Genomic DNA, 26,922 nt, shown 5'->3' on the forward strand with positions numbered 1-26,922 from the left:
CAGGAATAACAGGATAAGGAAGAAGTAAACCGAGAAATGCAAAGGGAGGAGCTTAGGGGATTTTTTTCCAAAGCATTTCCTACAGGTATTGCCTGAGGCCAAAATCTAATGAAAAAAAATAAATAAATAAAACATTCTTCATTTCAGAAGATCCTAGCTTGTGCTTTAGGATAGCTGGAGACGATCAATGAATATATTTATAAACTTTACACTCGAAATCCCTTGATCCATCTAGCATCATTCCATCTTTAATCGGGGCTCTCTCCCGTGTTTACTTTATTTGGATGTTAATCAGAGGCCATTTTGCAGAAGCAACTAAGTGAGAGAACACAGGAAACAAGGAACTAATTAGAAAATAAATAATTCATTCAAATAACTTAGACACTTGCTTAGCACACAGGCTAAGAGTGCAGGTTTCAGAGTCAAACGCATGTGGGTACAAAACCCAGCTCTGCCAATGCTTCCAGAGTGACTCTGGGCGGGTCGCTAAGTCCTGTTAGCCTCTGTTTCCTCAAATGTTGAAGAAGGATAATAAGAACTAAAGCTTCTCAAGAGTTGTCTATAGAAGCTCTTTCCTCAACTTCCACCCACTTCTCAACCCAGGTGGGCTTCCCTGGTAGCTCAGTCGGTAAAGAATCTGCCTGCAGTGCAGGAGACCCAGGTTCGAGCCCTGAGCCAGGAAGATCCCCTGGAGAAGTGAATGGCAACCCACTCCAGTATTCTTGCCTGGAGAATCCTATGGACAGAGGAGCCTGGCGGGGTACAGTCCATGGGGTCACAAGAGCCGGACACAACTTAGTGGCTAAACCACCACTGAACCCAGGTAGCTGCCTTCCGCCCTCTCTCTGCACTGACGCGTGTTTTCAGTTCAGTTCAGTTTAGTCGCTCAGTCGTGTCCGACTCTTTGCAACCCCGTGAACCTCAGGACACCAGGCCTCCCTGTCCATCACCAAATACCTGAGTCCACCCAAACCCATGTCCATCGAGTCTGTGATGCCATCCAGCCATCCCATCCTCTGTCGTCCCCTTCTCCTTCTGCCCCCAATCCTTCCCAGCATTAGGGTCTTTTCCAATGAGTCAACTCTTTGCATCAGGTGGCCAAAGTATTGGAGCTTCAGCTTCAACATCAGACCTTCCAATGAATACCCAGGACTGATCTCCTTTAGAATGGACTGGTTGGATCTCCTTGCTGTCCAAGGGACTCTCAAGAGTCTTCTCCAACACCACAGTTCAAAAGCATCAATTCTTCGGCACTCAGCTTTCTTTATAGTCCAACTCTCACATCCATACATGACCACTGGAAAAACCATAGCCTTGACTAGACGGACCTTTGTTGGCAAAGTAATGTCTCTGCTTTTTAATATGCTGTCTAGGTTGGTCATAACTTTCCTTCCAAGGAGTAAGCGTCTTTTAATTTCATGGCTGAAGTCACCATCTGCAGTGATTTTGGAGCCCAAAAAAATAAAAGTCTGACACTGTTTCCACTGTTTCCCCATCTATCTGCCATGAAGTGATGGGACCGGATGCCATGATCTTAGTTTTCTGAACATTGAGCTTTAAGCCAACTTTTTCACTCTCCTCTTTCACTTTCATCAAGAGGCTCTTTAGTTCCTTTCTGCCATAAGGGCGGTGTCATCTGCATATCTGAGGTTATTGATATTTCTCCAAGCAATCTTGATTCCAGCTTGTGCTTCATCCAGCCCAGCATTTCTCATGATGTACTCTGCATATAAGTTAAATAAGCAGAGTGACAATATACAGCCTTGACATACTCCTTTTCCTATTTGGAACGAGCCTGTTGTTCCATGTCCAGTTCTAACTGTTGCTTCCTGACTTGCACACAGGTTTCTCAAGAGGCAGGTCAGGTGGTCTGGTATTCCCATCTCTTGAAGAATTTTCCACAGTTTATAGTGATCCACACAGTCAAAGGCTTTGGCATAGTTGATAAAGCAAAAGTAGATGTATTTCTGGAACTCTCTTGCTTTTTCGATGATCCAGTGGATGTTGGCAATGTGATCTCTGGTTCCTCTGCCTTTTCTAAAACCAGCTTGAACATCTGGAAGTTCATGGTTCACATATTGCTGAAGCCTGGCTTGGAGAATTTTGAGCATTACTTTACTAGCATGTGAGATGAATGCAATTGTGTGGTATTTCGAGCATTCTTTGGCATTGCCTTTCTTTGGGATTGGAATGAAAACTGACCTTTTCCAGTCCTGTGGCCACTGCTGAGTTTTCCATATTTGCTGGCATATTGAGTGCATTCTGTTTTCAGGGCTCCTCAGGACCTCCCCACCACCAGACCTGAGGGTTTCATTTTACCGAGCGCCCCCCACAGGGGCCTTGGACACTGCTGCTCAGCCCCTCCTTCCTGACTCACACTCTTCCCTCAGCTTCATGGCATTCACAACCCCGTTCTTCCTCCTTCCTTCTCAGCCCCTTGCTGGTCCTCCCCGTCCACCTGGCCCAGCCTGTACAGCCCTGTAAGCTCTGCTCAGGGCCTCTTGCCTATCACACTCACCCCCGGGAGGTGGATTCATCATCCCTATGGTTTTAAACCCCTAAACCAATGAACTCAAAGCCTCCGTCTCTGGCTCAGACCACTCCTTCCAGCTTCGGACTGAAAAACCCTCCCGCCCCACATTTGCGACTCCACGGCCTCCCACGTGTGGCAGATCCACTGAAGAGTCCTCGATCTCCCTCCCGAATCGAGTCTGCCCTCAGTCGTCCCAGTGTGGGCACTGCCGCCACCCAGTTCCTCAGCCTGGACCCTGCTGGCCACGCGTCCCCTTCACTCGGTCGCTCCGCCTGCAGATCCCGTTAGTCCTGAGCCAAATAAACCCTCCTCCGTCTCACCCCCGCGCCCACCGTCATCTCACCGGCGCAAACACCTGGCCTCCCAACAGCCTCCTTACCTCTACCCGCGCTTCCTTCCAGTCCGCTCTCTGTACACGATCTTTCTAAATGTGAGTCAGACAGTAAAGAATCTGCCTGCGATGCAGGAGACCCGGGCTCAATCCCCGGGTCGGGAAGAGCCCCTGGAGAAGGGCACGGCGCCCACTCCGGGATTCCGGCCTGGAGAATGCCATGGACAGAGGAGCCCGAGGGGCACAGTCCACGGGACCGCGGAGTCAGACACGCCCAGCACAGACCGCGTCACCCTGCCGACGGCCGGCAGGGCCTCCCCCGCGCGCTGAGCCCCCCGGGCCCGCCCTGCCCTCGCGAGGCCGCGCCCCTCGCAGCCTCCCCTCCGGCTCCCACCCCCCGCGCGCCGCCCTTCGCGCCCTCTCAGCCGGGGCTGTGACCGCCGCCGGCTCTCCGCACGGACCTGGGGACGCAGCTCCCAGACGGGCCGGCTCTGCCTTCCTGCTCCCCATCGGGAGGCGCTCTCTTCCTGGCTCCCCTCAGGGTCGGCTCCTCGTCATCCTCGAGGGCTCATTCCACACCTAGCTTTGCCTTGACCATCCCCTAAGCTACACCCCTGTGCGACTCACTACCGCTAGGTCTTCCGCATTCTAATCACAGCCTACAATATCTAAGTTATTCATTGCTCTTATGTGTATTGCTGGAGTCCTATGCGTGTGTGTGCACTCAGTCGCCTCCGATTCTTTGCGGCCCCATAGGCTATAGCCCGCCAGGCTCCTCTGCCCATGAGATTTCTCAGGCATGAATACTGGAGTGAGTTGCATGCGCTCTTCCAGGGGATCTTCCTGACCCGGGAATCGAACCTGTGTCTCTTGTGTCTTCTGCGTTGACAGGCAGATTCTTTACCACTGGAGCCACCTGGGAAGCCTTAGACCAGACTATAAGCTCTGTGAGGACAAGGATATCGCTTCCATTTTCTCCACAAGACCTAACACAGTACCTGTCATACAGACAGGAGTACCTCATAGACTGAAAGTGAAGTTGCTGTCTTGTCCGAATCTTTGCCACCCCATGGACTGTAGCCTACCAGGCTTCTCTGTCCATGGGATTTTCCAGGCAAGAGTACTGGAGTGGGGTGCCATTCCCTTCTCCAGGGGATCTTCCCAACCCAGGGATCGAACCCAGATCTCCCACATTGCAGGCAGACACTTTACCCTCTGAGCCACCAGGGAAGCCCCGTAGAGTGATAAGGGTTAAGTAAACTAACTAACACTGGTAAAGTGCTTTAGCAGAGTACCTGGTCTAGAGTAAGATCTTAATGATTGTTACCCTGTAGTAGGAATGGGATGAGGAATAGAAATAGTAGCAGCAGCAATAGGATAGCAAGTTCATTACTGGAATTAAGCAGCTCAGTGACACATGCCTAACATACCTGCAAATATCTGAGCCTCAAAACCTGTGAATTTTCTTTGACTTCTCCCCCTCCCTCTCTTCTTCCTTCATGCACCCGTCACCACATCCTGTCAGGATCTCCTTGCCGCTTTCTCTGAGTCACACATCCTCTCCAGCTCTGTCCTCACTGTGGTCCTCCGGGTCTTCATGATTAACTGAGCGGGTGCCGTAAGGGAGGATCTCCGCGGCCCTCCCCTGGGACTCGGGATGTTTATCTCCTTGAAGCGCCCTCCCCATCACGTCACCCATTTGATTAAGGAAGCACCGTCCCTCTGCAGTGCTCATCAGAGCTCTCAGCACACAGGGCAAGGACTGCCAGAAAACGGGCCCTCCCCGGGTATGTCCAGTCTCATCCTGATCTCAGTCAGGCTGGGTCTCCTTACCGACCCTGACACAACACACCCCATCGGTCCCACCCCAGAGGCGCGCCCGCTGCTGTGGTACCCGGGACACTCCGTCCCCTCCTCTCCGTTCAGTCATGGTCAAGTTTCTCAGGGTCCCAGCTTAAAAGCATTTTCCATCATGAATACATCTTCCATTCATTCAGAGTGCCAAAGATTTCTAGCAACTCGATATTTGTAAAACATTTCTTCCAACTGGACACACATAGCTCCTGCTAAAACAAGTTTTGGAAAACACTTTTGTATCCAGTAATTGTTTTGTGTGTTTGTACAATTTCGAGCCCTCCTTCCTTCTCCCGAGGGTACAAACTGACACCTCCTCCTGGCCTTCCCGACATTCCCCTGACACTAAGCACCTAGCGCAGAACCGGGCCTGCGAAAAGCAGAAAGACCAGGGGACCTGACGTTTCCCTGCGGTACCACAGTGCTATGCGTCAGTCCCATTCGCATAAGGCAGATCACTCAGTCGTCATAACAGTGCTATGAAGTGAGTATAAGTCACCTCTCCTGGATAATTTAAATAAGGGAAGCTTCAGAGAGGTTATGTTCCTTGCCCAAAGTTACACAGAGGTTAATAGGAAATCTGACACCGAAGCCATAGGCTTTCTTTTTCTTTGGCCTGTATGTGGCCATGACTTTAGACCTCGCCCTGAGAGATACACAGAAGAGTCCATGGTGTCAGTGAGACCAGAAATGTAACCAAGCCTGTTCCCTGAAGGTGGGAGCATTTGGCCGGGCAGCACGCTCCAGTGCTCATGACTGGTGCGACCCCGTGGGCCGGAGCCCTCCAGGCCCCCTCCCCATGGGGTTCTCCAGCAAGAATACTGGAGTGGGTTGCCATGCCCTCCTCCAGGGGATCTTCCCGACCTGGGGATCGAACCCGTGTCTCTTCCATCCATCTGCACTGGCAGGCAGGTTCTTTACCACTAGCGCCCCCCTGGGAAGCCCGTGATTGGGGCTCACCCCGTCCTAATCCACCCACCCCAGGACACAGGCCATCCCCGTACCTCCACAGTCATCCTGACCAACAAGCTCTCAATGCAAGTCTGCGCCCTGGACTGGGTCTGTCACCTTCACATGAAGAGCTGTGTACTCACTCACCCAGGCACTTCCCCTCTTACTTTCTTCTGAAACAGAACCCATCCCTCTCTCCCAGGGGCATTTCAGCTCATCACCCTGAGCTCTGGAAGATGTCTGTTTAGAGAGCCTGCCTGAGTATTTGCTTTTTTCAGAAAGGAGTATGGCAACAACTATCAGCTGTAATTGGTATGGCCTTATAAAATCCACACTGGGCTTCCCAGGGACAAGGCAGTGTCGAGTCAAAGCGAGATTATATTGACAGATGCAAAGAGGTGGACGCAGCGAGCTTGTGCTCATGCGCGATCTGTGGGCCCAAGTCATGCTGAGGTTAACAAGAATGGGAAGCCGTCTAACCACAAATTGTGACCACTCGCTGCATTCCTGGAACTATACGAGGCGCCGTGAAAGATGGCGAAAAAGAGCGCCATCACCCCCGTGTTGAGCTTCATGCACTTCCCGTCACTCACTACTCTGGCTCAAGATCTTATAGACGAAAGAAACGTTAGGCTAGGTAGGATATCCAGCTGTCTTATTCTGTCTAGGATAACAAAGATGTTTTCCCAGGATGGGATAACTGTGTGCTGCCAACTCCATTCCCGAAGCTCCGCACCTTCTTCCGAAGAGCTGGTGCTCAGTCAGTGTGAGCTGAATTAAATATGGATACATATAAAGCACATCTTTATTGCAGTACCAATTTGCTGAGTGACTGAGAGAAAAGCTGTTAATATTTCTTCTTTGCAATTTTTGCAACCAAATGTGCATTCTATGACTGGTGAACCTAATGTTCAGTTCCCATCACTGTGCTGGTTACTAAGCTCGTGTCTCTCAGCTCTGTATTCACCTTCCCATACTCCACGGGGCTGGGACTCTGCAAATCACAGCTTCTGTTTCCAACCAGCTGCCAGGTTCTGAGAGTGGAATGTTCCAGGGGGAGAACCAGAGGCGGGAGGAGAGGGACTTGCTCCTTTTATCTGTGGGAGCTGATTCTGGTTTCTGGAACCATTTCCACACGCCGAGCCCCAGCCTCACACATCCCCTGAGAAACAGCAGCACCACTGGAGGGCAGCCCCTTCTCAGAGGTGGGAGTCTCAGCTCCATGGGAGGTGGGCCCTGGGGTGGGGGGCCACCTCTAAACGCCTGGAGCCCAGCCCAAGGGGATAACACTCCCTTCCCAGAGGTGGGAGTCTCACCTCCATGGGAAGGTGGGCGCTGAGGGGGCCACCTCTAAACGCCTGGAGCCCAGCCCAAGGGGATAACACTCCCTTCTCAGAGGTGGGAGTCTCAGCTCCATGGGAGGTGGGCCCTGGGGGGGGGCACCTCTAAATGCCTGGAGCCCAGCCCAAGGGGATAACACTCCCTTCTCAGAGGTGGGAGTCTCAGCTCCTGGGAGGTGGGCGCTGGGGGGGCCACCTCTAAACACCTGGAGCCCAGCCCAAGGGGATAACACTCCCTTCTCAGAGGTGGGAGTCTCAGCTCCTGGGAGGTGGGCGCTGGGGGGGCCACCTCTAAACGCCTGGAGCCCAGCCCAAGGGGATAACACTCCCTTCTCAGAGGTGGGAGTCTCAGCTCCTGGGAAGGTGGGCGCTGGGGGGGCCACCTCTAAACGCCTGGAGCCCAGCCCAAGGGGCTAACACTCCCTTCTCAGAGGTGGGAGTCTCAGCTCCTGGGAAGGTGGGCGCTGGGGGAGGGGCACCTCTAAACGCCTGGAGCCCAGCCCAAGGGGATAACACTCCCTTCTCAGAGGGCTCCAGCCCAGCCTCCTCCAAACATCTAGATTCCAAGAGCCCCCAACTCCTGCCCTCTGCTCCCCCAGCCAGAGGGGCACCAGCTGTTTCCTCAAGTTACTGGTTATCATCGCCAATGATACCTCAACATTTTTCCTTTTCAATCCTCCATATTAAATTCTCTCTGCTAAAATGACTGGTGTGGGTTTTGTTCCCTGACTAGATTCTGAACTGATACAATTTCAGTTGACCCTTGAACCACGTGGCGGTTAGGGGGACCAACCCTCCACACGGTGGGAAAATCCAGGCATGACTCTAGAGTTGGCCCTCTGTCCAAATCCACGGTTCCTCTGTACTCACGGTTCTCTGTATCCGTGGTTCTGCTCCACAGATGCGTGTGGAGGACTGTTTGCAGTATTTATAATCAAAAACAAAAATTCCACATATATGTGCACCCTCAAAGTTCACATCCACGTGGTTCAAGGGTCAAATGTATATTCCCTAGAAATGAGTTATATGTAAGTAGATCCAGGCACTTTTCATGGCTGGTACTCTTCCTGTTGGGCTTCCCGGGTGGCTCAGCGGTAAAGAATCCACCTGCCATTGGAGACACGGGTTCCATCCCTGGGTCGGGAAGATCCCCTGGAGAAGGAAACGACAACCCACTGCGGTATTCTTGCCTGGAGAATCCCATGGACAGAGGAGCCTGGCGGGCTACAGTCCGCGGGGTCGAGAAGAGTCGGCCACAACTGAGCAACCGAACAACAACTGCAGGTCTTCCTGTTTCCAGGAGATGCCCTGCTTCTCTGCGATGCCCCCCCCTTTCCTGCACACAGATACACACAGAAGCTACCTGAGGGACACCTGCCAGCTCCTTTAAGACAAAGACAACATGCTTTCAGTAAAAGCTTTAACTCTAATTCCACACCCTGTACCACTCGTTCATACAGCCTTACCGAGCATCTGCTACACATGAAGACTCACAGCAAGATGAAAACCACACAGTTCCTGACTTCAAGGAACTGACAGTCTAGAAAGTTCCTCAAATTCTTCCCTCAATACAGACAAAAAGAAAAACCACAGATCCAGTTTCAGCCCTGACTTCATTGACGTCAGCCAGCCGAGTGACTCGCGAGGAGCCAGGACCATCTCTTGAGCAGCAAAGATCTCTAGCCTCCTGTTACTTACTAAGCACTCTCCGTAGGCAGAGCACTTAAACTTGGCCAGTGATAATCACAATGATGCTTCACCTTCTCAAGGTTCACAGGACAAAACTTTTTAGATGACAGCTAGAATACCTCCAAACAATCCTGGGTATTTTCTCTAATGTCAGCTTCAATTCTGTCTTTCTCCCCTGGATAATCTGCCATGCCCTACTTCACTCTAAGTGAAAGTCCTATGCTATATGCCTTAAAATTACACATATTTATATTTATATTTACATATGTATATACATATGTATATAAACACGCAGAAATATATAAGGATTTTCTTTTTAATCCTTAGATCTTTGTCCTCCTCCTCCCAATTCCATTCCTCTGCCCGGGAACAGTTCCAGATGGAATGAATTTTCATTTATTTGTGGCCAGGTCCAAATAAAATGACTTTCTATTCTATACAATAAGAGCTAGGCACCTTGCTTGTCTTAAACTAAATAAATAGAAGATGTAGAATGTGAAAAATAATAATAATACTGTATAAGGAATGGGGAAATGTGAGGACTTTATATTCTAAATAGAATTTTTTAAGTAGAAACAAATCCACAGCTATTTTTTTGGTCAGTTTTGTTCTCTCATTTCCCTTCTCTGGATAAGACACAGCTGAATTCCTCTAGGCAGCAAAATCACCGCTTGTGTGATTTGGCCGTGAGTCAGTCTGAGATCAGCTCAAAGCCAGACACAACCTCCAAACCCATCCTTGTCTGAAGATGCTGTGAACACTTTCAGGTGTTTTCTTGGTGTCCGTGCCATTTAATCCTCAGACTAACGCTGACCCAGCAAGGCTTCAGGTAGCTTTCCCCAGCTCTACCACTGGGCTGTGCATAACAAAAAGGCCAAGAGGCTGTTTTTGTCATCTTTGCTGCACTCCTGGAGGTTCGAAGGGAGTAGAAAGAGCTGGGCATGTTAACACCATTCTCTCTCTGCACGTACATCATCATCATAATTGGCCCCATTTATAGCTTTCCTATTATGGGAAAGCTACGTGCTTTACATACATTAATTTCTAATGATCCCAACAAACCTTCAAAGTAAGAATTAACACTATTCTCTACATTTATAATACGAGGAACTTGAGAGTTATAAACATTAAATAATTTGTCAAGGGCACTCAATTTATAACTGATACAGATAGTGTTCGGGCCGGATATATTTGCCTCTCTGGCCTAAACTGGCGTATTTGATTAACCGAATCTCAGGGACTTCACCACTGAGCTATGCAAGGCCAGCAACGCGAGTTAGTGGTGACTGACCAAGTGTGATTCATCTTCCGTTGCCCTCTTGGAGCAGGACGGTTACAAGACAGCACAGAACTCCAGGGTTCTTGCCACTTATATACACTGTCTGTAATTAGAGCTGCAAGCGTTTATTTCCAGGCTTAAAATGAGCACTGTGCCCCTGGGCTCATTTTGAGAGTCATCACAGAGTAATTTGGGAGGAAATATAGTTGGATGGGCAGATAAAAGCCTGTGCCTACCACAACCTTCTACATACAGATTTGAGTGAGTCAATTACAAGGCCAGAAACGGGTCCCATCAAAATGATAGATACCCTGACACAGAGAATAATAACCAGCTGTAAAACTCCATTTTGATACCTGCAACAGCAGCAAGCAAAGTCCTACTGAGGGAAGCTATGGAATTTAGAGAATTTCAAGGGCCCCCCAGAAGTCATCTAGTATTTCCGGTACAGTGGCCACAGACTGTTCTTATTAGCTGCTTCATCAGCTTCTCAGCCAACTTGGACTGTCCTAAAGTTTTTGAAATTCCAAAATAATTTATATCAACACTTTAAAATTTTTAAATGTTTACACTTATCCTTTAAAAAAGATTAAATGGAAAGGCCTGATTCCTCCTTATTAGACTTGCTCCTATTGTACATGGGACAATACAATAGGACTCCTATTGTATACAACACAATATGGGTATACAATAGTCCTATTGTATATAGTACAATACAATATGGGTCCTACATGTTCCAGAACTCCTGTTTTCTGTACTTCTCAGGGAGAGGAGCTTTAAAAATAGTACTAAGTTAAGGATACTGAATGTGATGTGGAGAAATTTTGCTTATTCATCAGCTTATATTTGCTCTTTGATACAGTCATGTTCAAAGCAGATTAGTTCTTTGTAGACATTTAAAACATTTAGTGGGAAAAAGTCTTCCTGTTTGAAAGGAAATCATACACTTGTCCCATACTGAAAATCTGTTTATTTTCGACACCTGTTGAGAGGTCGGTGCTTTTCCCCTCAGCTTCATTCAGACATGGACCGGGGAGATGGCTCCATCAAATACATTCTCTCGGGAGAAGGTGCAGGTGTCGTGTTTACCATCGACGACACCACGGGAGACATCCACGCCATCCAGAGGCTCGACCGAGAGGAGAGGGCCCAGTACACTCTGCGGGCTCAGGCCCTGGACAGGCGCACGGGCAGGCCGATGGAGCCGGAGTCCGAGTTCATCATCAAAATCCAAGACATCAATGACAACGAGCCCAAGTTCCTGGACGGGCCTTACGTCGCCACCGTGCCAGAGATGTCGCCAGTCGGTAAGGCGGGGATGCACTGACCCTCACAAACAGCGGCCCCCTCTAGACGGTCCTCTGCCTCAACATGGAGAAGGAGAGAAAGTGCAGAACAGTCCGCAAAACATAAAACTGCACCGAGCTACTCAGACACGAAGTCAGCCGCAGTGCAGACAGCAGCAATACGAAGCCTAGTACTGTTTCTCAGTTCTGGGTCTTCCTTACTTTATTTTTATTTGCGCATTTATCTGACTGCACCAGGTCTTAGTTGAGGCACACGGGATCTGGGATCTTCGATCTTTATTGCACCATGCAGGATCTTTAGCTGCAGTGTGTGGGATCTAGTTCCCCAAGCAGGGACTGAACCTGGGACCCCTGCATTGGGAGCGTGGAGTCTTAGCCACTGAACTACCAGGGAAACCCCCAGTTCTGGTTCGTAAATAGCAGAACAAAATATATAGAAGATAGATAGATAGACAGATAATATTTGATCCATAAGGGAGAAGCATTTTGGTATTACCAAAAGAGGAACGAAGAGCCCAAAGCCTGTGTTACCCTTACAAGTTATTAAGAATTTAAGACACCAGTAACTCCCATCCCCACTAAAGAGGTACTTCTGTACTAAGCAGTTACAGAAGCTTGACCTAGAAACAGGCCCTCCCAAGGAAGCAGACATAACATTTGCAAATGCTTTAACACTGCCCGCTCAGGCTTCCATCCAGTCTTGAGCAACTCAACTTGAACAGGTGCCCACCATCTCTCTTTCTCAGGGACTTCTGTTATCCAGGTAACAGCCACCGATGCTGATGACCCAACCTATGGCAACAGTGCCCGGGTAGTGTACAGCATCCTCCAGGGCCAGCCATATTTCTCTGTGGACTCCAAAACAGGTATGTGATGGAACGGTTGAGTCAGAGGTATTCGTTTTATTCTCTAATAATTTAAAACTGATTTAGGACAGACCCAACTCTCCATTTCAAGCACTCTCCAGACAGTGCGCTAGCTAGGAAGATGGCTATAAGCGTTGGGAGGAAGAGAGCAAACTAGCACTGCCTGGTGGCTAAGAGCAGCACGGTGCACAGACAGTGATCGGGTCTGCTCGGAGAGGCCCAAAGAACTGCCTCCACAAAAGGACCTCCTCACCAGCCTTCAAAAGAAAAAATCCTATGGTTGTATTTATTCCCCAGGAGTAACATCTTTCATAACTTCACGGAACCCTAAGAGGACTGGCATATTAACCCGGGCTCATTATAGAAGAGAATAATTGATTTTGAAACTAGAAAGTGCCTTAGGCAAATCATCCAGTCCATCACCGTTCACTCAGTGGATAAGGGGATCGTGAGTGGAGACCTAACAAAGCGCTCCTGGTTGCAGATGTGTCCCCTGACACGCGGTCCAACGTTCTTCCCACCAGTCCACCCCGTGCTAAGCAGAGAGCAAGGCCAGAATGAATGGAGCACAGAGCATGGGGTGTGGGCCCGAAAAAGGAGGTGCTAAGTGGCACGCTCTAACAGGGAGGACCACCTAGAGACCTGGGCGGGCAAGGGCCGTGTCTAGAAAGGACAAGTCACCAACCAGCAAGTCAACCTGCTTTGGGTGTTGTTTTGTTTTCAGTTTTACTCAAGAACTTTGACAACAGAATGTGTATTTTATCCACGAAGAATTCCCTTTAACCGTTTTGAATTGGGCAGAGCAACTCAGATATTATTGTTATTAACATATTAATAATATATTATTACATATTGTTATCTTGCACTTGAGCCAGACTTTCTCCCTTTTAAAATACATTCATAGATATCACCATATTTGAGCGCCCCAACAATCTTGTAAACTTGTGAAATACATGGAAGCATTATTACTTCATTTTACATACGGGAAAATTAACATATGGTCCTAAGAGTAATTAGCAAAAAACTTGAGTAAAGAAACTTACAGCCACAGAGACAAAGTCAAGGCCAAACACTCAAACTCATCTCTTTACATGAAACAGAAAAAACACGTTTTATTAGCAACCTGATATAATGTTTTCCAGAAGTCCTCAGGGGAACCAAGCATTCAGAAAATTATGTCATAAAAGTAGAAAGCAAGAGAGTATAAATTAGTAGGACGAAAGAAAAACAGTTTCCAGTTAGGGATTTCTATAACATAGTAATTTTAACCATTCTACAAATGGAGGGAGGGAACATGAGGGGGTGCCCACAGGCAGGAGAAATACAGACAGGAAGAGGGTAATATGTCCCTTACATCGTTAAGAGGAACTTTACATTATTTTGACAGCTCCCAGGGGGCATCTATAGTGTTAAGGTCAAAAATACATGAAAAGATAGTTACTGCCATGCCCATGGGGCATTTATAAAAAGAAAACACTGCATATTTCACTTTAGACTGTTGCTACTGTAATGCGACATATACATTATAGGAGTAAAAGGAGGACAGGTTTGTGGTTCCCAATCTATCCCCTTGTCATGCAAAAGGTCTGTTTAGCCAAGGGTCATGCTGTAAACCTGCAGTAAACAAGCCTTTAATCTTTGCCTAGAGAGTACAGAAGTCAACTTTTCTAAGTGGAAGCGTTAAAAGGAAGATCAAACATGCCCACACATCCTTGGCAGGATCAAAACAACACATTTCATAGGATTCTGACTTAGACCCCTCTCCCTAAACGGAAGCACATTATCACACCCTGATGTTACACACCGCCTGGGCAAGTTCATCTCGTGTGGATGTTAACAATAGACATCTCAGGGCATCTTTTATGTCTTAACTCACAGGATGCAGTGAAGCATAGAGGTAAGCAGAACCTGATAAAACAGACCGATCATACAACAAAAAGAAGAGCGAATCTGAATTCCACCCCTGCTGCCAGCCACTGGGGAGGCAGGAGAAAGCAGCCTGGGAATGAGCTGCGGGAAGAAGAGCCCCTCACCCTAGGAGGGCTCTAGCTACTGGAGAGAGCGCTAAAGGAGAAGGATCTAAAGTCGCAGCCTTGCAGACTGCGAGGCTTTGTTTTCCCACCTGAAGCCCAGTTTTGTTTGGTGAGACAGAGCAGACCTGAAGTCACTGCGGGGCCGGTTAGAGAGCCACTGCCGCCACCTCCTGGTCTTTCTCGGGAACGCGCCGTAGGAATCAGCCCGCCAAGCCCGACTCCACGGAGAGGGGTCTGAGTGAGCTCCCGGAGCTGGTGGTGGACAGGGAGGCCTGGCGAGCTGTGGTCCATGGGGTCGCGAAGAGTCGGACGCGACTGAGCGACTGAAATAAACTGAACTGAATTGAAGCCCTTCCGGCTGGAACAGTCTTGACTCATTCACCCTTTGTTTAAGCACGGCACTTTTTATTTTTTTTTGAAGCAGGGGATTCCCTGATGGCTCAGTGGTAAAGAATCTGCCTGCAATGCAGGAGGCGCAGGTTTGATCCTTGAGTCGGGAAGATCCCTTGGAGAGGGAAATGGCAACCCACTCCAGTATTCTTGCCTGGGAAAGCCCATGGACACAGGAAACTGGCAGGGTACAGGCCATGGGGTCACAGAAAGTTGGACACGACTGAGCTAAAACGACATTCTGACCTCAAGTTAATAAAACAGGTGCCTTTCATCTCTGACAAGGCACAGGGAGAAGCCTAGAACCCAATCTTTAAAACGGAACTGGTGGTTTTGCTTTTAAAAACAAAGCTCTTTTCTATCCTGCAGGTGTAGTTAGGACAGCGCTCATGAACATGGACCGAGAAGCCAAAGAGTACTATGAAGTGATCATCCAGGCCAAGGACATGGGGGGGCAGCTCGGAGGACTAGCGGGGACCACGACGGTCAACATCACCCTCTCAGACGTCAACGATAACCCGCCCCGCTTTCCCCAGAGTGAGTACCGAACCAGCAAGAGGGCAGCTCTCGAGCCAGAGGGACGCAGCTGTGATGGAGGCGAAAGAGAAAGGCCGGTCTGAGTCCCTCTTTGAGTTCAGTTATTCCTGGATTCTTTTCTGACACTTATCATGCGATTCTCACATCACCATTTCCCTTCTAGATCCAACTCCCCAGACCCCTAAACCAGTGTTTCTCTATTTTTCAGTATCACCTCCCTCCGGAGCCCTTTTAGACCCTTTTTGTCCTTGAGTGTCATGCCCTGACCGCTCCCCTCATACAATTAAATATTAAGCAAGATTTTGTTGGGTAGGGATGAACTTTAGAGAGCCACAAACCATTGTAATGTCTAAGATTTTTTTCACCTCTCTCCAACAAGAATTGATGTGTTTGTACCTGTTGAGAATGCATGCAGGGAGACTAAGCCAAAGCTGGAGGTGAAAGTAGCAACCCATCGGGTCACCTTAACTCATCTATTCACAGCAGGTACCGAGCACTCACTTTGTAAGGGCCCTGGGCAGGAGGGGCACAAGAGTCTTGAAGCGAAGTCCCTGACCTTGTGAAGCTTGAAGTCCACTTGGCAGTGCATATACTTGGTATTCAGCAAAATTTAAGCAGGAAGTGGCATTTGCTGTGCCACCTGGTTAGTGCAGAATGACGCCTTCACAATAAACCAAGATGAGTAAAGACTTAATAAAAGGATGAGAGTTCAACCAGGTATTGAAGAATATAACAGAGTCAAACAGGAAAAAAAAGAAAACATTCCAGAAGGGAGAAGTTGTTCATTCACTTTAAAACATTTTGTTTCAAGCAACATTCTATATATGGGATATAAAACCCTAGAAATAAAGCTGCAAATGTAATTTTATGTTCAAAGATCCCTAAAATGAAGACCTGCTCTTCTATTGATTCAAATGTTCCATTTCTAATGGAAGTCACTGCAAAGTGTTTGAGCAAGTGAGAGACAGAAAGAAAGGCTAATCTGACAGCCACGCAGAGCACTGGTTGGCAGGAATGGAGACTAGAAGCAGGAGAGTCTGGTAGGAGGCTTCTAGAACGGTCCAGATTTGAACTGATAAGAATGTAAGGAAACGGCAGAAGAAGTGGAATGGGACAAATACGAAAACTTGGATTTCTATCTCTGATTTCTTGGCTAAGGGAAGGTGGAGTCAAAGATAACAATGATGCTCTAGGTCTGGGCGACAGGGAACAAGACTGCACTAATGAGCGAAATAGAGGACACTTAGTGGGACTGGTGGCAGGCAGGGAGGAGACCAACTCTGCTTTGAACATGGGTGACAGCAGCACAGTCAGGCTGGATTAAGGAAGGTGGAATACAGAGCTATGACTGAGGAACGGAGACCAGGAATGAAGAGGCGACTTTGAGAAGCAGATTCTAAAAGGGAGCAACTGGAGAAATGAGAGCAGCAGACTCAAATCCAGGAGAAAGACTCAACCAGGGAAAGCAGGATCAACAACTAAACTAAAACAGAGCCAACCCAGACCATCGGCTGAAAGGCCACACTGTGGGTAAACCATTTATCTATGTAAACACAGGAATAAAATTCAAATATTTACATACAGCTGGTATCCATTAAGTCCCCATGAGATTTCGTGAAACCACAAGACAAGATATCAGATGAGTGTTTTACAAGTGATATGAACAAGGAGGTTGCCAAGTTGATTGGTTCTACAGCTCAGAATTCTAGAGCATCATGAAACAGTTTATCAAGTGCTGTCTGGATTGTCTTCTTAACTGCGCTGCTGACCCATGGTCACTATTTCATGAAGGGCTCACACTGTGCATGCTAGACTACAGATTCCTGAACATCCCTGAACTATCCTCTGGCTTTGTAACCTGACACCAGACAGTATCTCCGAGAAGGCAGAAAGAGAAGAAGAGCGAAGTTATTACACAGTTCATAAATATATAGATTTGGACCTATTGTAGGAAAGATATTGCATCCTGCTTTCCTTCTTTTTCACAAATATTATCATAACTGATGAGGGGTTGCTGACACAATGACACACCTCCTATTTTATACTGAACAAGCTCAGTCACCTTTAATTTAACCAAATATAATGGAATATCAAGACCTCAGGCTACTCATTTCTAATATAATGTATTATGTGTAGAAATTGTATGACAAGATGTTTGTTTTGACACAGAACGCCTAACTTTCCTGGAGAAAATTGTTTTTCCCAAACGTGTTCTGCAGTAGCAGTCTGCTCCATCAACAACTTTGGAAGAGAATGTAAAGAGATCATGAAATCCAAGCGCCTGCAGTTTAGCACAGACATTAGCCATTTCCTGGCTCACGTCGGCAAAGACAGGTTTCTCCTCCTGTGCAAGGGAGGCTGCTGAGTGCTGGCTGGTGCTGTCAGCCCCCAGGTCATTGTGAGACTGGAGCCCTTACATCCCCTACTTTGCACAGCCTGCAACGCGTACGAGAACCAGAGGCACCGAGTCTGTATCGAACATGCGGTTGTTTGATTGAGTATTTAGTCATCCACATTATGACTGACCAGAGAGAGGAGCGTCAAAAAGTGAGCCCCAGAGGAGTCAAGTTAATGAAAATACTACTCCGTGGAGATGAACATAAACTGAGTGAGTGGATTTGGGGTATCAAGTTGAAAAGAACATCACCGGCTCTGAGCTTCCTACACACGTGAGAACTTCGGAGGTATTCTATTCCAGAAAAGAGAACAAGCAGCATCGAGATGTGCTCATGAAGAAGCTGCCTGTGTGCAGGCCCCAGTGCAGAGACACCCTGACGGACAGCACAGGATGCAACAGAGCCGGGGCTCCGGGGCCGGGCCTCCTCTGGGGGCACCGGTCACCGCGAATGTGCGCAGGCAGTCACCGCGATGCGTACTCGGCACGCTGGCCACAGAGGAAAACGGGGGCATCTGAAACCCAGACGGAACAAATGTGCACTCTGTGACCACAACAGAATTAACACTGGGGAACCAGTTCATCAGGAAGGACTGCAAGACTGGGAAGCAAGGTGCTCCCTACCACCCTGGAGGTACACTCACTGAGGTAAGCAATCTTTTTGCTTTTGTCCGGTCTTACTCCTAGGATTATGATCGACGTATCTTGGCCCCTCCTCATCCGACGTCCAGCACAGGCTATGACCCAGTAACGTGCTTAGTCCTTTGGCTCTCTGTTTTTTCATCGGTAAAGCTCAAGTTTTAACTTTCGGACGATGAAAAAGATGTTTTGCACAGCATGGCAGATGTGATGGGATATGGAGGAGGCGTTTGTGTAGTGACAGGTTATAAAAACTGCATGTTCTGACTTCTTCACAGAACATTACCAGATGAGTGTGTTGGAATCAGCTCCGGTCAGCTCGACTGTGGGGAGGGTGTTTGCCAAGGACTTGGACGAAGGAATCAATGCGGAGATGAAGTACACGATTGTGGATGGGGACGGCGCGGACGCATTTGACATCAACACGGATCCCAACTTCCAAGTGGGCATCATAACCGTGAAGAAGGTAATCTAGCTCCTTCTTCCAAGTCATTTCAGTGGAGGCTTTGAGTGTGTATGAAATATTAGTAAGGACTCTTACATTATTAATAGCATTGCTTTAAATCCTCTCATCAACACTTTCCTATCATTAAGAAAAAAAAAACCTCTTGGCCTTTCCTGGCAGTCCAGTGGTTAAGATTCCAGCTTACAAGGCAAGGGCGTGTGCCGACTCAGTTGCTCAGGCGTATCCAACTCTTGGCGACCCCACGGACTGTAGCCCGCCAGGCTCCTCTGTCCGTGGGATTAGCCCAGCAAGAATACTCGCCGGGGTTGCCATTTCCTTCTCCAGGGGATCTTCCCAACCCAGGGACCCATCGACCCACATCTCCTGTGTCTCCTGCATTGGCAGGCGGGTTCTTTACCACTAACGCTGCCTAGGAAGCCCCAGGGCAAGGCGTGCAGGTCCAATCCCTGTTCAGGGAACTAAGATCCTATGTGCTGCACATCCAGGCCAGAAACACAGACAAAACAACAACAAAGAAAACCCCTTACTCCTTTTGTTCACATGTAAACACTGGCTATGTCATCGTTTTACAGGAAGGGTACCAAGTCATGGTAAAAATATAAACATGTCACTTTCTAGTTCACTACTTCAGTTCAGTTCAGTCACTCAGTCGAGTCTGACTCTTCGCGACCCCATGGACTGCAGCACGCCAGGCCTCCCTGTCCATCACCAACTCCCAGAGCTTGCTCAAACTCATGTCCATAGAGTCAGTGATGCCATCCAACCATCTCATCCTCTGTCGTCCCCATATCCTCCTGCCTTCAACCTTTCCCAGCATCAGGGTCTTTTCCAATGAGTCAGTTCTTCATCAGGTGGCCAAAGTATTGGAGTTTCAGCTTCAGTATGGGTCCTTCCAATGAACATTCAGGACTTATTTCCTTTAGGATGGACTGGCTGTATCTCCTTGCAGTTCAAGGGACTCTCAAGAGTCTTCTCCAATACCACAGTTCAAAAGCATAAATTTTTCGGTGCTCAGCTTTCTTTATGGTCCAACCCTCACATCCATACACAACTACTGGAAAAACCATAGCTTTGACTAGACAAGACCTTTGTTGGCAAAGTAATGTCTCTGCTTTTTAATATTCTGTCTAGGTTTGTCATAGCTTTTCTTCCCAGGAGCAAGCATCTTTCATGGCTGCAGTCACCATCTGCAGTAATTTTGGAGCCCAAGAGCCCAAGACAAAATGTGGTCCACTGGAAAAGGGAATGGCAAACCACTTCAGTTATCTTGCCTTGAGAACCCCCTGAACAGCATGAAAAAGCTCACTACTTAGCCACTTAAAAAAAAAAAAACTGTCGTACCTTAATTCCCTAATAATGTTAATGACTTAACCAATATCTGCATTTGAATAACCTCATTTTTACCACAGTATACTATAAATAACAATAAAGCAAGCTATCTTATTATTATTAATCAATAAATAACAGGCAGGGATTTTTAAATTGCTACTTAAAGACCCTCGTATGCTAATTAGACTTGGAAAGGCTTTATCAAACATAGCTGCTGAGTGACGTCACCACTTGAAACTCTCTGCTTCATAGTAAGTTAATACGTTTCCTAAATCTAAGCTATCAATTCTGTGGCATAAAGCACATATGCATACACTCAGCTGAAAGACAGAACCTAATAAAATTGAAGTTTTAACATCCTAATAAATATATCTGATAAATTAATTCAAAAAAGTACTGGTTTAATCTTCCTTTTCTTCTATTTCAAATACACTTTAAAACCCAAGATATCTTAAATTATTTCTTCAATAAACACATTTGTTGAGTGCCTACCTATGTGCCAGGCACTGCATTTAATGTAGAAGGTAAACAAAATGACCAAAAACCTCTGCCTTCTTGAAATTTACATTCTATAAGGGGAAGAAGACTATCAAAATAGCACGTAAGTCAATAAAGTAGTATATTAGAAAGTAGGAAGTGAGATCAGAAGAGTCAACGGTGACTTCAACTTTAACTGCACGCTTGGCATTGGCCTCACAGAGAAGTGACATGTATGAAAAGACTTAAAGTGGGCAGAGTCGGGACATCCCTGGTTGTCCAGTGGCTAAGATTCTGTGTTCCCAATGCAGAGAGTCTGGGCTCGATCCCTGGTCAGGGAACTAGATCCCACATCCTGCAACCAAAGATCCCACAGGCCACAATCAGGACCAGGTGCAGCCAAATGACTAAACATATATTTAAAAAAGAAGTCCGCAGAGTTACAGCATAGAGTCGGGTAGACTGGCAATGCACGACCCCAGGAGGAGCCCCATAGATGACTTTCAGCAGGGACCATAAATGGCAGCCCTGTGGACAAGGGAGTGGGTTGTTACAGAGTTCCAGACAAAGGGGCAGCCAGAGCACTGACCCTGAGACGGGACTCTGCCTGGCCTGTTTCAAGAGCAGACAGGGGCTTTCTAAGGTTCCGGAGGGACACTAGCAGGAGATGAGGTCAGAAAAGGCACAAGGGGGCCAGACCGTGTTAGGACCGTGTATGCAGACGGAAGGATGCTGGGTTTTTTTCTGACTAAAGTGGAGAACTGGAGAATTTTAACAGATGTGTGACATCATTGGACTTTTACTATGAAATAATTACTGTGCAATCTGTGTTGAGAAAAGACCATAAGGGGGCAAGAATGGAAATGGGGAGACTAGCGGGGATGCTATTGTGATAATCCAGGTAAGAGAGGACGATGGCTTGGTCTAGGGTATTGGGAATGGAGGCAGTGAGAAGTGGTCAGAATCTGAATACATTTTGAAAGTAGGACCAACAGTCCTGCTTTTTTTCTTTCACATCCTTATTCAATCTGTTAGGAAGAAAAAGAGGAGTAAGCTGAGCAACAAAAAGGATAGAGCTGGCACTAAGTGAGATGGGGAAATATCGGGATTCAGTTCTGGGCATGTTGCATTTGCAATGTTCATTAGACACCTAAGTGGAGATATATAGTCGCTGTTGGTTATAGGAGTCTGGAATTTGGAGAAGAGTTCTGAGTGAGAAATATAAATTTGAGAGTCATAAATGGTACTTAAAGCAAGAAAAATAATAATAATATGCCAAGGGATTGAGCATCACTAGAGAAGAGAGCGTGAAGTAAGCCCCGTGGTACCCGAAGAGGTGAGGCCAGGGAGGGCAGAGACAAGCAAGGAGACTGAGGTGGAGAGGCCAGGCAAGCAGAGGAAAATCAGGAGACTGTGGTGTCCTGGAAGGCAGGGAGACGCTGTCCAAGAGAAGTGAGTGACTGCCTGTGATAAACGCTGCTAAAGGACATAGAACACTGAAAATCAACCACAGGCTTTAGGAACATGGAGATCATTGATGACCCTGACAAAAGCAATGAAGTCATAACAGACTGTGCTATGAGTTAATGTGTTTAATAATAACCTTATTCTATACTGTTCCATAGAGCTGAATTAACGCTGCTTTAGAAGGAAAGAAGGGAAGAGTTTACATGTTTGTCCGATATTTATTTAAAGTGCAATCAAGTACAGCAATACAACAGATATATCCAGCATTCCTCCAACCAGAAATCTTTGTAACTGGCATACAATGACCTCAAAACTGTGCAAAATGCTGACATTAATTTTGGGATTGTCATATAAATTTGGATATAATTTAAATACTGAAGTTTATTTTATTCATATTCTTTGAGGATTAATAAAAAATTATAAAAGGTCATTAGAAATAATAATACAAAGTCAGTGTATGATAAGATTAAGAATGTTCCCCTATTATGTCAGTCAGTTCAGTCGCTCAGTCGTGTCCAACTCTTTGAGACCCATGGACTGCAGCACGTCAGGCCTCCCTGTCCTTTACCATCTCCTAGAGTTTGCTCAAATTCATGTCCATTGAGTCAGTGATGCCATCCAACCATCTCATCCTCTGTCGTCCCCATCTCCTCCCGCCTTCAATCTTTCCCAGCATCAGGGTCTTTTCCAATGAGTCAACTCTTCGCATGAGGTGGCCAAAGTATTGTAGTTTCAGCTTCAGCATGAGTCCTTCCAGTGAATATTCAGGACTGATTTCCTTTAGGATGGACTGGTTCGATCTCCTTGCAGTCCAAGGGACTCTCAAGAGTCTTCTCCAACACCACAGTTCAAAAGCATCAATTCTTCGGTGCTCAGCTTTCTTTATAGTCCAACTCTCACATCCATACATGATTCTTGGAAAAACCATAGCTTTGACTAGGTGGACCTTTGTTGGCAAAGTAATGTCTCTGCTTTTTAATATTCTGTCTAGGTTTGTCATAGCTTTTCTTCCAATGAACAAGTGTCTAGTTTCATGGCTGCAGTCCCCATCTGACTGCAATGATTTTGGAGCCCCAAAAAATAAAGTCTCTCACTGTTTCCACTGTTTCCCCATCTATTTGCCATGAAGTGATGGGACTGGATGCCATGATCTTAGTTTTTGAATGTTGAGTTTTAAGCCAGCTTTTTCACTCTCCTCTTTTACTTTCATCAAGAGGCTCTTTAGTTCTTCGCTTTCTACTACCCTAAGGGTGGTGTCATCTGCATATCTGACGTTATTGATATTTCTCCCAGCAATCTTGATTCCAGCTTGTGCTTCATCCAGCCCAGCATTTCACATGATGTACTCTGCATATAAGTTAAATAAGTAGGGTGACAATATACAGCCTTGATGGACTCCTTTCCCAGTTTGGAACCAGTCTGCTGTTCCATGTTCAGTTCTAACTATTGCTTCTTGACCTGCATCCAGATTTCTCAGGAGGCAGGTCAGGTGGTCTGGTATTCCCATCTCTTGAAGAATTTTACACAGTTTATAGTGATCCACATAGTCAAAGGCTTTGGCCTAATCAATAAAGCAGAAGTAGACGTTTTTCTGGAACTCTCTTGCTTTTTCAATGATCCAGTGGATGTTGGCAGTGTGATCTCTGGTTCCCCTATGTGGCATGCCTCAAGTTATAAATTAATAATATATTTACCAACAAAGTAAAAGTTCAAAGTTTTGGATAATTATTGTCTCTTTTAGGCAAAAATTATCTTTAAAAAATTAAGCAATCAAAAAAAAGAATTTTTGAGGTTTCAGTATAATTTTATTTTATATCTTAAAATAATATTTAATTCAACTCTTTGCGATCCCATGGACTGTAGCCCACCAGGTTCCTCTGTCCATGGATTTCCTAAGCAAGAATACTGGAGTGGGTTGCAATTTCCTACTCCAGGGGATCTTCCTGACCAAGGGATAGAAGCCACGGCTCCTGCATGGCACATTCTTTACCATCTTCTGCATTACAGGCAGAGCCACGAGGGAAGCCTCCTTAATAATAACACAATACTATTAATTTATATAAAATTATTAGAATATATCTTAGACCTTACTGTAAGCGACTAATTTAAAAAATATTAACTGTTACAATTTTGCATATAATGAGATTGGTCACAGTGGTATGGCTATATCTGAAAGGAATCTCAAAATGTCGCTTCTCCAGCTCCCTTACCTGGAGAAAAGATTAAATCTCCTAAGAGAGAACACTGTCTTTCATTGTCATTGCTAAAACTGTCATTGCTAAAACTATATCCATCTTTAATCAAAATATTTATCACTTGTGCCAAGGTCACTTGGATTTCTCTTCTGAACTTATGTGGTGTCAGAAAATGGAATTAAGAAAGAGGTCAATAAGTTGAGTAGATGGACAAGTCAAATATAATAAATACTTTAGAGGCTATTGACTAATCAATCAATCTATACTTTTGGAACAACAGTCACTCAGATGCTCAATCCACACCAATATTCCTACTTTATCATTAAAAATGTCATGTAAAATTGAAACAAAAGTTCTGCTTTTGATTTATTTCTCTCAAGCCTGTTATTTGTCTAAAATAGCAGATACTTTTTCAAAAAGAGAAATTAAGTTGAATTGATAGAATTGGATCTTCATAAAGCCACACTGATTATTACTCAGTACCTTGGGTCTTTTTGGCTTTCAAGTAATCAATCAATTGATTTTCAGTCTCTTAATTTAAATGCTTCAAAGATAACTTGGAATAGCTAATTTTCAGAATACTCTTTGTTCTATGTATGAGCATGATCTCATGTGTTCAGTGTGTCTTCCATCTTCCAGCCTTCAATAAACAACTGTTTTCAGTCCACTCCCCTCTTAGGCCACAAAGCAGAAATCTTTTGTATTTTATCAAACCTAAGGTGCCATGAATTCTCATCATGGTTTTAGATATCCCTTAAAAAAAAAAAAAAAAAAACTCTGCTAATTTTAATGGCACAATGCTTTCTTATGCCTCAGTTTGTAGTCACTGGAAAAGTTCTTGCAAACACAGACATATTTGCTTCACTAATATCAGATTTATTCCCTGCTGTTGCTTCTATGTCATTTTGCCTACACAACAACTTTTGTTTCAATGTTGAATCATAATACAATCTTTTTAAAGACACTTTAGAAGGCAGCAAAATTCAACGCACGTATTACCAACAAGTGCAGAACTCAAATGAAGTACAACACTGATGACTTTGACCAGGTTTAGCCAGCATAGACGCTGACAACTACATCCCACCTCCTACAGAAATCACAGGGTGCCATCAATTGCAGAAGCAACTCTATATCCAAAATGTCAAAATATGAAAAAATTTATATCATTCAATCACTGAAATATAGCAATATAACATCTGTATATATTGCCACTCAACTAATACACGTTAATACGTTGACAAACTTTTGCACTACCCAACGTAACAACATTTCGGGGTTTTAGGCTCTCCCTAGGCACTGGGGAATAAAAATCTGACTAAATCATAGTCTTTGCCCTTTAGTATCATGAAGGCAACTAACACAGAAAGGAATATTTATAATCAAAATAAGAAGAACCATAATGGAAATAAGACAAAGTGCTGGGGGAGAAGAAGAGGGAATTATTAATTCTGCTTAGGGTAGCTGCGTTACTATTTTCTGACATAATTTTCATTACTCAATTTTCAAGGATACAATGACTTCACTTTTATGTGCTCCGACTCTAGGAAATTTCCTGAATTTAACTAGGGGTCTCAGACATTTCTACTCTTTGATTTACTATTTAAATATGTAAAAAGAAGTACAAAAACTTTTCAAGAGAGAAATGTCAAACTCATATATCAATTATGGGCAATTTAAAGTTTAAGGTATTAAGGCAACGTTTTCTTTAAATCTTAAGCAATAAAATTACTTAAAGGATACAATAACATTAAATAATATAAAAATGACTAGGTAACTTATTTGGGCTTCCCTTGTGGCCCAGCTGGTAAAGAATCTGCCTGCAAAGAGGGAGACCTGGGTTTGATCCCTGGGCTGGGAAGATCCCCTGGAGAAGGGAAAAGCTACCCACTCCAGTATTCTGCCCTGGCGAATTCCATGGACTGTATAGTCCATGGGGTCACAAAGAGTTGGACAGGACTGAGAGACTTTCACTTCATTTCACTTCAAGTAAGTTATTTAAAAAGAAACTTTAATAATAATTAAAAACTCACTGTAGTCTTTCAACAGACAGTACTAGAAAAATTGGACATCTGTATCCGAAAACAATAAAAAGAGAACCTTGATTCATACCTATAAAAAGAAATTTAAATGATCTACCTAAATATAAAAAACTAAACTATAAAATTTCTAGAAGAAAATATAGGAGAAAACTTTGTGACCCTGGTTAGGTGATTTCTTAGATATGACACAAAAACCCCAATCTACAAAATAAAAAGTGATAAATGAGATTTTATCAAAATTAAGAGTTTCTTCTCATCACTGATAAAAGAGTGAAAAAACAAATCACAGATTGAGAAAAAATATTTGCAAATCCCTGTCTGATAATGGACTGTAACATAAAATACATAAAGAACTCTTCAAGAAGATATAAAGATGTCTAACATCATTAGGCATTAGGGAAATGCAAATCAAAACCACCATGAGACACTGTTTCACACCCACTAGGATGCTAACATCAGGAAACTGAGAAAACCAAATGACAACAAGGATGTGGAGCAACTAGAACTCTCATACCTTCCTGGGGGGAATGCAAAATGGTACAGCCACTTCGAAAATTGGTTTGGAAGTGTCTTATAAAGTTAGAAATATACTTAACCATATACTCCCGCAATCTCACTCCAAGGTATTTACTCAAGTGAAATGAAAACCTATGCTTCCACAAAAACCCGTATACAAATGTTCACAGTGGCTTCATTCATAGCTGTCAGAAATCGGGAACAACATCCTCCACTGGAGGTCTCTTATGTCTCCTACACTGGTAGGCGGGTTCTTTACCGCTAGCACCACCTGGGAAACCCACATAAT

General features: G+C 45.5%; 1 protein-coding gene across 1 annotated transcript in view; it reads left to right on the forward strand.

The window, feature by feature from the left end:
* Positions 1-26,922, forward strand: part of CDH20 (cadherin 20) — a 65,469-nt gene that overhangs the window by 11,755 nt on the left and 26,792 nt on the right. The window contains exons 3-6 of the mRNA XM_081563032.1: positions 10,990-11,284; positions 12,031-12,150; positions 14,943-15,110; positions 18,423-18,610. Coding sequence (XP_081419158.1) covers positions 10,990-11,284; positions 12,031-12,150; positions 14,943-15,110; positions 18,423-18,610 — 771 coding nt within the window. The remainder of the gene's footprint in view (positions 1-10,989; positions 11,285-12,030; positions 12,151-14,942; positions 15,111-18,422; positions 18,611-26,922) is intronic.

The sequence above is a fragment of the Giraffa tippelskirchi genome, chromosome 14, assembly GCF_054371585.1.
Source record: "Giraffa tippelskirchi isolate mGirTip1 chromosome 14, T2T-mGirTip1v1.2.pri, whole genome shotgun sequence".
In the NCBI taxonomy this organism is placed as follows: Eukaryota; Metazoa; Chordata; class Mammalia; order Artiodactyla; family Giraffidae; genus Giraffa; species Giraffa tippelskirchi.